General features: G+C 38.6%; 1 protein-coding gene across 2 annotated transcripts; it reads left to right on the forward strand.

Moving 5' to 3' along the window:
• Window positions 1-213: 213 nt before the first annotated feature.
• Window positions 214-10,022, forward strand: LOC121909392 (nucleolar protein 9). Of its 2 annotated transcripts, none has more exons than XM_042429927.1 (12): window positions 214-320; window positions 1,156-1,457; window positions 2,396-2,632; window positions 2,752-2,958; window positions 3,110-3,217; window positions 6,823-6,964; window positions 7,071-7,263; window positions 7,344-7,484; window positions 7,609-7,728; window positions 7,905-8,117; window positions 9,563-9,668; window positions 9,797-10,022. In XM_042429927.1, exons 2-12 carry the CDS (start codon window positions 1,232-1,234, stop codon window positions 9,949-9,951), a joined length of 1,848 nt encoding a protein of 615 aa, XP_042285861.1. In that variant the 5' UTR covers window positions 214-320; window positions 1,156-1,231; the 3' UTR covers window positions 9,952-10,022. The 2 variants fall into 2 exon arrangements, with proteins under 2 accessions (XP_042285861.1, XP_042285862.1); XM_042429928.1 differs by having other exon boundaries at window positions 2,761-2,958.
• Window positions 10,023-11,662: the final 1,640 nt, after the last annotated feature.

The following is an 11,662-nucleotide window of genomic DNA, read 5'->3' on the forward strand; positions in this document are numbered from 1 at the left end:
TTTTTTTGTAGTTTAATAAACACTTTTAAACAAGCTGTTCTGTGACAGCAAGCTGTTACAATATGATTCACATACTTTATTTGTTGGCAAAATAGTGTAACTTGTTTGGAATATAAAGGGAATAATAATTTGTTCATTTCTTTTGCTTTTCTTTCTTTTTTTCTTTTTTTTAGTAAAAGCTGATTAATACTAAATGCTGTACCGGCATAGACTGTATAAAATAGTGCTGTACATATACAGTATATATGACGCAGCCCACTACTACGTCATCACTACGCGTCAAAAACACATCGCCTGTGTCAGGTCTACATGTCCCACACGTGAGTTAAACAACATTGTTGTCTGTCACAAATTGTGTTTTTGTCGACTCCTATTTTGCAAAAGTTAAGCTAAATGCCATCCTCGACTGTTTGTTATGAATTTGTCAAAATGTCTGCCTGTTCCGAAAAACATCGAGATAGTTTGTGTAGTTATGTGCAGGGAGTTAGCATGGAGGGCTACAGGTCGTCTGTCAGCAAGACTCCCTTCACAGAATATAGAAATGTAATGTGTCGCCGGTTTTTGGCAACTACATAAACTGCGTAAACCCTGATACAGGACATTCTCTGAATCATTATTCATTTGTAAGTTCGGAATTCATTAATCTGACCCAACAATTCAACATCCCTTATTTATATCCGATTTAGATAGATGGATAAATATTTATTTCAGAGGGAAGTTAAAATGCCACAGCAACCACTCAACATAAATCACATTAATAAAAAAACAAAGAGGCAAAAAGGGCGAAAGAAACAAATGCAATTAAAGGCTAAATTATATATTATTATTATTTCCTGCTTGGCCTCAATTTTCTACCAATTCATTAGGGAGGATGGCCAGATCGAAAACACAATAATCGATACGTAGCTACTCAAACAGTACTGATTTAGTAGCCTTACATATCTACCACAACATATTGTGTTGTAGTATTCCCTCTAATATAGAAACGATTCTTTCATTGTTTGTAATTTGACTGTCCGTATTTTATTTACAGTAAAGTATTACAAAGTTCTCTTTGCATCAAGTTCAAATATTTTAGTATGATAACAAAGTATTAGGGAGTTGACCACTGCATCCTAGTGATAACTTTACAGTGCCTCTATTGCCCTGTTTCAGCCTGAAGATTAACGTGTGAACATCCTCTGAAACCATCACTTTCTGCTGGTAACCTGCATGTTGTGAGGTTTGAGTTATGCTGGCGAAAACAGAGGAAAGGAAACCACAGAAAGGAGGAGAAAAGAAGAGGAGGCATCCTGGTGACAATGGCCAAGGAGGAGAGAAGAAGAGGAGGGGAGGTGAAGAAGGAGAAAAGGGTCAGGGAGACGGCAACAGGAAGCGCCTGGATGCTCTGAGTGTCGGCTATTTCCGCCGAGTTGGGGAAAGACTCAGTGAAGGCTTTGAAGATGATGAGGAGAGAGGTGAGAATGAATGTTTTTCACAAGATCTGCGCAAACTGAGCAATTTCAGTGAACGGAAATGACATGTGAACACACCTTTAGCCTTTTTACTTGGGCTTTAGTTGAACCTCAGAATGTTTTTCATTCCAAATGAATATATTGAAAACCTCTCTTTTATTCTTTCTTTTTTTTAATTTTATTTTTTAGCATTTTTAATTGATTTTAAGTCATACTTTTGCCCATTTTAGGCTGTATGTTATTTAAGTGATGTTCTTGCACAGGTGCTTGTGTTTAAACAGTATTTAAGATTTGAGAGTTATGGAGTCTTTTAATAAATTATAAAAAATGTGGAAAATCACACTTGTGTTCCTCAAGATAAGGTAATGAAAAAAAGTTTTCCTCGTTTTGGTATTGGTATAGAAACTCAAGTATTTGCACTAGCATCAGATTATTTCTAATGATACCCAGCCCTACTTGTTACTGAACCTGAGCAATTTGTTACTTAAACTTGCATTTTTAGTCGTCACTGACTCAGACCTTTCAGTGCTGTCAAGTGTGAGTGGAGTCTTTTTTTGAAAGTCCAAAAAGATTAGGTTCAAATATTTAAAAGCTGTCCTAAATTGGTTTGACCGTCAGCTATGTAGAGCCGTAGTTTTAATGATGACACATCACCTGGATTTTCACTGACACGTAGATTCAGATGTGACCATCCCCGGCATCGTTGGAGACCTTGAGATATTCATGGCTTCTTGTTGTCATATTATCCACACACTGATTTGACAGGATTCTGCTTATTGCAGGTTTATTGCACCATTTTACCTGAAATATTATAAGGTGGTGATGCAACCTCTCCATCTGTCCAGCTCCATTCTAGTTTTATTTTTATGTGGCTCCAACACTGTCAAAAAAAGCTTACTCTCTACTGACTCTTGCTGTATCCCTCTTCATCTCCTCTGTAGAGATGTTTGTGGAGAATGTCCTCACAGAAGTGAAAGGTAAAGCGAGCCTGGTGGCAATGGACCGCACAGGAAGTATCACTCTTCAGTACCTGCTCCCGCTCTCCAGTCTTGAGCAGGTTGCGGAGGTGCTGACTGAGCTGGGTGGAGAATCAGGGTCAGAGTTTATGGCGGTTTCTTGTGATCGGTGTGGCGGCCATGTAGTGGAGAGTGCGATCAGACAGGCATCCCGGTGTATGGGTAAGTTTATCTCACTTCTGAGTGGAACACTGCTCATAATTTTCTGACAAGATTAATGTATGTAATGTTGTATTAAATTGGTGAAATCACCTAGACCTTTGCTTCCATCCTTTTTTTAGAATCATCAGAGAAGGAGCCATCTGCTACCACAGAAGAAGAAGAGGAGCGTGCTGGAGTGCTGGAGGCCCAGGTGTTGTCTTTAAGTCAGGTGGTGAGAGACAACACCGCAGACTTCATCAAACACGCTCACGGCTCACATGTGGTCCGCACACTTTTACACGTGCTAGCAGGCTGTCTCGGACCCCCCCGCACTGAGTCCCGTCCAGGTACACACACACACACACACACACACACACACACAACGCACAAGTCAGAGCAACTACAAATTTAAATCAAAAGGCCCTGTCCACTTTACCTGTCACTTTGCATCCATGTCATGTTTTCTCTTTTTTTTATTCTTCTTGTATTTTTTTCAAGGTGCAAAAGAACGCAACGTCGCTCCTCAGCTGACAGACTTCGATATTCCCACGTCGTTTTGGTACGAGCTGAAAAACCTCACCGAGACCTTGATGGAGAATATTAATTGTGAGTCATTTTTCATCAAACCCCATCACATGTACCCTCATCTAAGTTGTTGCCTGAGCAAAGTTTAGTCGTCTTGAAAGGTTAAAGGTATACTATGCAGGATTTGTCGGTTGGTGTTTGTAAACACAACATTCAAAGTTAGCCCCTCCTCCTCAGCTCAACCAGAACGAGTGGAGCGGAGCAGGGGAGAGAGACGGAGACAGCAATGTCACCTGGTCACTTCGCCACGATTCCTGTCCTCACATTTGCTCACTGTCATTTGCTGCGGGGTACACAACCACTGCCCAAAGGTTGACGCCAAGAAATGTCCTGAACAGCAAAATAATAAGAAAATATAGGCAGAGGGCAGATACATACACCACCACACACTTCCAGTGGGTCATAAGTGATGATTATTTGAGTCTATACATTGTTTTTAGGAAAATCCTGCATATTATACCTTTAACTTTATTACTCAGGGAAGATTCTAGTATTGCAAAATAAAGGTTGTGTCAGTATCTATTTTTTTTAACTTAATGAAAACGAGCAGGTGTGTAAATGTCTTCAGTTGATTGCTGTTGCCAGTTAATGACTGACTTTGAAGGTTACTGTAGTTCCATTATTTCAGGATTTCATTTTATTTTCAGTTCAGTTTGAGTTTTCTGAGCTCGAACATTTCTATTTGAGTTTTAATTTTTTAAACTAAATTCAGTTTTATTTTTTTATTTTTTTCAACAAACGCTGTCAGCAGTGCTGCCTCCCTCTCTATGTACTCGACTGACTGCTCAGACATTTTTGTTGGCGCTGGATAAACATGCAATCCCATTAAATGCAAGTGAGGACTCAATGGAAAGTCAAAAGGGGAAGTGCTCAAGGGCGGCTTTACAGAGCAGAACGCCCTCCAGATTGTGTTTAGAATTTCTATGATAACTCAACCTTTCACTTTGAATACCAAAACAAAATGATAATAGTTGATGAATAGCTTTGTGGCAAATGCACACAGCACAGAGCTACCTAAATTGCTTTTCTGCACAGTGACAGAGGGAAATGCTGTTTTGTTCATTTATTAAAACAAACACACAAAACAATAAAAAGTGTCTGGAGAGAGAGGCCACGCATATGTCTCTGATACAGATCTAACTTTCTTTCTCTGTTTCAGTAAATGAACTTGTTTTGTTTGTTTGTTTGTTTTGAACAAAGAGATTATTTATAATTTATAATTCTATACATTTACATAGCTCAGCCGTATCAGAAAATTAAAACCAAAACCAACAAAAAATACACAAAACATTTTTTTTTTCTTTTTCTTTTTTTAAAAAAGGGAACTATTCACAGTTCGGCAAACATACATAAAAATTATAAATCATGGCGTCCTGTACATCCACACAGAGGAGTCACCCAATAAAGATCAAATAAATAAATGAAGAAAAAGTACACTACAAGAAACAAATGTTAATCTTAGCTAATTTCATATTTACGTCAGTACAGTTTCTTATCACGTTGGTAATCTATAATTAGCAATTACTGGAGCCCATCGGTTTAAGAACTTGTCAGTCTTTACTGACGGAGTTCTGCTGTTATTTTTTCCATTGAGTAAACCATCACTAACCTGTCTTTGCACTGATGTAGGGTGGGTGGCATAGGTTTGAACCAAGATAAAGTAATCATTTTTTTTTTTGCCACCAATAGAAGAATATTCAGCAAGTATGCCTTTCTGCTCCATCGGGGATTGCTCCTGTAGTTCTAAAATACCTCAGTTTTAATTTCCAGTTGAATTCTTTCCATAGTGGGCTGCTAGTTAATTAATGTCTCCCCTCACACACATTTTCCCATGTTTCATCCTCAATAATAACATTCATCTCCAGCTCCCACTTTTCTTTTACATGCAGAGTCTTCCCTGACATATGTAATTGCAGACATTTATATATTTGTGACACAATTTTTGTACTACTTTTTGCTTCTGTAATCTTTATCCAGAAACATTCTATGGGTTTTGGTGGCTGTTTAATGATGTTCCATTCGTTATGTAACATTAAATAACTTCTCAGTTGTAAATATCTGTAAAAAATCTTTAGAGCTTAGACCAAATTTATCTCGTAGTTGTTTAAATGTTTTTAAAGTGACCCCCTCAAACATTTGATCTGTTGTAATATGTCCTTTATTTGCCCACTCCCTAAACCCTGTGTCTGTTTTACCAGGCAGAAAATCCACATTCTTTGCAATCTGTGTTGCTCTTGATATTGTTAAGGGTGCTTCCACCTTTTTTTCTCACCAGTGACCAAACTTCCTGGGTGCAATTCATCCATTAATGTTTTATCTGACTTTTTTGCCCCAGAAAAGGCAGTGTCTCAAGAGGCACTAGTAGGCAGCCAATTCGTCTCCACATAGCCATTCAACCATTCCACGAAGTTGTGCTGCCCAGTAATATAATTTCAAATTGGGAAGATTAAGGCCTCCTTGATTTTTTGGATAATTTAAACCTTAGTCTTTAACCTTCTGTGATCATTACGCTCCATTGGAAAGGGTGTAAAACATGTTGAAGATTAACTATTATAGTTTTTTTTTTTTGCGATTGGTTACGTCTGTGGTTCAATATCTTCAAAACTCTTCACACAGTTAACTTTACCAACACACTGCTGAGCACAGCAGTTCATTTTACTCATAAAAGCAAATCCTTCCAGCAGACGCTAGCACACAATTCATGTGTTCATCAGAACACACTGAGATAAAAAACCACTAACAACAGGCAACATGTGATGATCTTTTTATGGCAACTTTTGAAGTAGTAAATCACTTTGTGATCTCTAGTGTATATGTTGTCTTTTAATTATTGATAGTGTAAGAAATGTTTATATTGTGTTAACAAGCATTTTGTTACAGAGTGTAGTACAGTGTATTCCACAGGAGCGAGTCATAGAAATGCAGCAGTAAAGGTTTCAATGGGCTTTATTTTTAACAATTTCTGAATATAGGTTGAATATAGACTTATATCAGTGTGGTTATGATTTGGCAATTTGCTGTCAGTATGGATACATGCTAGTTTTTGAACATAATCTGAAGAGTTCTGTTGGGTTCAGCGGTTTTGTTGGTTGTTTGAGTGAGAAAAGTATTCAGGAAATTGAAGGCTGTCATCATTGGATTCTTTTTGTTTGTCATAAAAAAAACTAACTGTAAGATTTTAAAATTCTGTTAAAATCAGAGACTAAATGCTCTGTGTGAATACGAGGAGTAATGAGGGCTCTTTTTTGTCAAAGGTTTTTCTGCTTTTGCTCATGTATTACCTGAAAAAAAGGGTAATACAAAAAAATACAAAAAAAGGGAAATTACTCAATCATCTGTTTTTATTTTTATAGTTTTTTTTTTTTGGTTTAAATGTTTAACCTGAAGGAGTAAATGGTGTTATTTCCAGGTTTTAGCTTAAATGGTTTATGTGTTAAACAGTGGGCGTCCTCTTTAGTGTTGATTGTGTCTGTGAAAGCTCTTAATGCTGTTTAGCTAAATCCTTTAATGTAAATCCATTAAGCTGAAATATACATCTGAAAAATAGTCTGTTTAAAAAAAAAAAAAAAATGGGGCTGAAAGTATGAAGTCTTTTTCTCTTCCCTTGTGTCTCTTTCCTTTCCTAGTAAGTGTCACTGACGCTGTTGCCAGTGCAGTGTTCCAGACTATGTTGACTGTGTGTCACAGAAAACGGCCCAAACTCTGCAAACAGCTCCTGAAAGGCATCACAGAGTATCTGACAAGTCGCAGTGCTGCTCCGGGAGTTAGGTCAGAGACGACTCTTGTTCTATTTGACTTTTATCCAATGAGTCACTGAATTAAGGACTTAAATGGCATGAAATGACACTGGGTTTTGTTTTTGCTTCCTCTTTAGTCCACTTCTGGTTTTTCTCAAGGACCAGGCCTCCAGTCACCTCATTGAGATGATCATACAGCTATCCCACAAGGCTCTGCTCCGAGACCTCTACAAGAACCACCTCAAGGGTCAGCTGGTCGACCTGGCCCTCCATCCGATCGCCAACTTCCCTGTACAGAGGCTAGTTGTAGCCTCAGCCAAATATAAAATGGTAGGTTGAAACGTGAAGAGAAACGTCAGGGTTTCTCATTGGAGGGATAACTCCATTTTTCTCTCTTTTTCTCTTAATAGTTCCTGAAGTTGTTCGATGAGCTACTCCAAGGTGTGGAGGCCATCTTGGCCGCAGGTCACATGGGTGTGATCGTGCAGATGGCAGAGAGCTGTGCGGAAAGTGGAGAGAAACAGGATGATTTGATGCAGTGCCTCCTACATGTAAGACTTAAATCAATGTACACTTGCTTCTGTTTCTCTGTCTTTATGACTGAGATCGAACACTCATGACAAACAGCAATAAAACTGCTTGATTTATGGAATCGGTGCTGTTGTGTTATCTCAGGCTTTCCACTGCGCAGAACCTGGCTCTCGACACACCAGCTGCCTTCCTCTCTTCATGTCCCTGCTCACTTACGAGGTGTATTACCACTCTGACACAGCAGAGGGCAGCATAGAGACACAGGTAAACAGCTGAGAGCAGCCTGATCAAATCATTTGTGGTTGGATTTTTGTTGTAGTCTTGACATTTCAACTTAATTAGCACAAACCTGCTCCACAAATGACAGCAAACCACACCGATGTTGAATAAATTCTGGAGACACAGTGGGGTACAGTTCTGGTTTTCTTGATCATTTCTAGGTCCCGCTGTCCTCCATCTGTTACCACGGCTCTCGGCTGGTCCAGGCGCTGGCCAAGTTCAAGGAGCGCTCACTCCTTCTCAGCAGTCTGCGCACTCTGACCCCTGCTGACCTTCTGACGCTGGCCTCTGACCCCTCGGGCAGCCACGTCCTCCAGGCCCTCATCACTACATCCAGCGACAAGGGCAGAGGCAAGATCCTCAAGAGGCTGGAGGTACGAGTACAGGGGCATTTGTATAGCATTATGCAGTACCAGTTATAAGTTTGGACACACTTTCTCCTTCAAGATATGTGTCGAAACTTTTGACTGGTACTGTATAACAGGAGGCTAGTTAGTGATGGACATTTTGCACTAATTACTCCTGTCTGAGTAACATTAAAAAAAACTACAATGCTGAACTGTTATTTTACTTAACAACAACAGCTTGGAGCCACAGATGGGTTAGGGAGGACAGAAAGCATTGACAGATGGACTAACACATAGTTTTGTTCCTTTAATGGGATTTGTTGACAAAAGCAAAAATACAGCCAGCCTTGTAAATTAAAGGGTAAAGGTGAGGACCTGTTTTGTTTCTTCTTGTGAGGACTGCCAGTGGTTTCGCACTGCACCATTGATCAGCTGGCGGTGACGCAGCGAAACATACAGCAGTGTGTCAGTAAAGGCAGTTAAGAAGAAGACTGTTAGTAAGTAAACATGGATGTAGACAATGCAGGTTTCAAACTTTGAAGAAAGATCAGTTTTTCAAATCTTCTCTTTCTCTTTGACGCAGCTCAGTCAAAGACAAAGGTAGATAAATATAAGAATAACAAAGTAAAAACAGTAAAAACATCACAGTAAAATAAGTTATGACATCAATACTGTTGGAAGAGAGGTTTAGGTGTGCATAATGTGAATTCAACACATTATGAACCTCAAGGATACACACTATACATTGGTTGCTCACCAGTCACCAGGGCACCTGGTGACTGGTGGTGAGCTTTGCTATTGCTACTTTTTGTGTGATTGAATTTCACATAAATGGTTTCAGTCCACCGTGATAAGACAGACTGCAGTTCTGATCGAAATGCTGCTGCTTAATGGAACAATTGGATTTTTTTTTGCAGAGGTATCAGAGTAGTATTGACATTTTGGTATTTATCACCTCAGCCAGAAGTAGCCACATATAGAATTGTAAGATGCTGCAACAGACTTTTACTCCCATGATGTCCTTGCAGTTGATAAAATAATCTTACCACAAAGTCAATTTAATAGCTGTTGTAGAGCTTTCGCTCTTATCACACAATCTTCCTCAGCAGATGAAGCTGCCCAGCTGTCATGTAATTGTAGATGTTCGATTTCTGTTTTTCTAAGCGTTGTAAGGACTTCTTGTTAATGTTGTCTTGAAAAGTTGAGATTAAAGTCCACTTATCTATGATTATCCTGTATATGTCATCCATGATAACTGAGCAACATCTGCTGAGAAAGATTGCTTGATATGATTGAAAGGTCCAGAACAGCTACTGATGGACCTTGTGGGGAAATTGTTTCAACTGCTGTTTCAGAGGTCTAGAATGAACTTTCTTTATTTTTATATATATATATTTTTATTGTCATTGCTCCTATGAATTCTCTTTCCATGCATCATCTCTCTTTCTCCATCTCACCATCTGTCTTTCCAGGGTCAATATGTTCAAATGGCCTGCTCCAGGTTGGGCAGTCGGGTCCTAGAAGCCATATGGAACAGTGCTTCTGTCAGTCAGAGGCAAAACATTGCACAGGAACTAGGTAATATGAATTGAGTCTGATTTTTTTTTAAAAGGGTGGCAAGGCGAATATTTTTTTTTTACAGAATTGTTTTTGCACATGTCCTTTCTTATTCATGACTTCCTTTCCTATCTCTCCTTCCTCTCCAGTGCCGAGTGAAAGCCAGCTGAGGTCAGATCAGTTTGCGCGCCACGTATGGGCCAAATTTGCTCTCTCACATTTCATACACAGACGAGCCCACTGGCAGGAAATACAGACTGGAGAGTCCAAAAAGCGGAAGCTTTTCAGTGACATTCTTGAGTGAAAAATATATTTGTACAATCTTTTAATGTTTTTTTTTCATATAATTGGACAAAACATAATAAAAAAGAAAATGTTCCTTATTTGTGTGCAGAATTTAATGGATAATATCTTAAGTATGGCGATGTCAGTCATTCAGTTATTTACAGTAGTTCTGATCACATTTGTTTTATTGGATGTACATGTAAGGAGCAGTTTGGCCTCTAGGGGCTGCTAGCAGAACATTTATACTCACACTCTTGTTTTCCCCAAGGTCCAGCTTTTCAAATGAGCAGAGTGACACTAGCTCAAATTTGTAAACATACAGGCAATTAGAAAAACTCTGTACCAATGACAAACAGCTGACACTACATCTTTTTTTAAATCTTATTTTTAGTGTGATATTTGATTTTTATGCTTCTGCACCAGCAGCAACCGTGGCCAGAAGCTTTATGTTTTCAGGTTGTCTGTCTTTCCATCCGTCCGTCCCGTCCGTTCTCATGAATATGACCTGGAGGGAATTTCATTACATTTGGCACATCAAACATCCACTTGGACTCAAGGACATTTTGGACATAACTCAAGAATTCATAAGCTGATTATGACAAAGTTTCACACAAATGTTTAATAGGATAAAATGATAAAGTGATGAGATTTTATATCCAAAAAGTCAAACGTCAATTTCACTGTGACATCATAATGTTCTGCAAAAACACTTTATTGACCATTATTCAACGCCATAACTCAGGAACAGAAGGGGAGATTGTGACCATATTTCACATTTGGATACTGAATTAGTGACACTAATATTTGGTGGCCACCTTGACACTGTGGTGATTGTACAGATCTTCTGTACTGCTGCGCTCTTCAATGTGTGTGAAGCATCCATGTTTTAGAATTTGTAGCTTTTTTTGCACCAACATCCATATCTGAAGCTTTGTCTACTGTCATGGCTTCAACTTTGTGTTTTGTCAGAATCAGCTTTATTGGCAGCATGTGAACACATATAAGGAAAATACTCTTAATACCTTTTATTAAATTCCTTCAATTCCTTTACTACAAATATGAGTCTAGACAGACATGGATGTAAACTGCAACTTGACTGGTTAGCGAAGGCATAAAACTGAGATGGTATTTCTAGTTTTTTCTCCACTGATATTATGGAATATTAATCACAATAACAAAGTGAAAAAAGTATATATGTATATAGGCATACATATGTAGCAGTTTTGGTATATTTCAAAAGTTTGGAGGAAAAAAAACAGCACCATTTAAAGGAAGACTCCACATCTCAGAAAAAATGTTTGATTCTATAATTGATTTCTCTGTTTCTCTGTATGTCATAATTCCTTAATGGAAGCACAAACAAATTCAGGATGATAGAAGTCCTTTTCTGCCTCAGCTATGAGCACTTTTTGTCACAAGCCTGTTGGAGACACATTAGCTTAGTCACAGAGGAGAATATTGATTGTAAATTGATTGGAAGGCCTTTATCTTGGCAGATGTCTCTAAGTGGAGAAGAAGCACGTGGCTAAGAAGCCACACTGAAAGACAGCATTTGTTGTCAGTGTGGAAACAACAACAAAGAGCATCATACACCTAGGTAAGAAATACACTGTCATTCATTACCAGTGTGATTTGGCCACAGAATTTTCCCCAAAATCTCCCTTTATCTCAGGTATAGACTTATTACATTATTTCAAACCAAGTTGACCAAAAAAAACCCCACATTTATT

This window comes from Thunnus maccoyii, chromosome 12 (genome assembly GCF_910596095.1).
Source record: "Thunnus maccoyii chromosome 12, fThuMac1.1, whole genome shotgun sequence".
NCBI classification, from domain to species: domain Eukaryota; kingdom Metazoa; phylum Chordata; class Actinopteri; order Scombriformes; family Scombridae; genus Thunnus; species Thunnus maccoyii.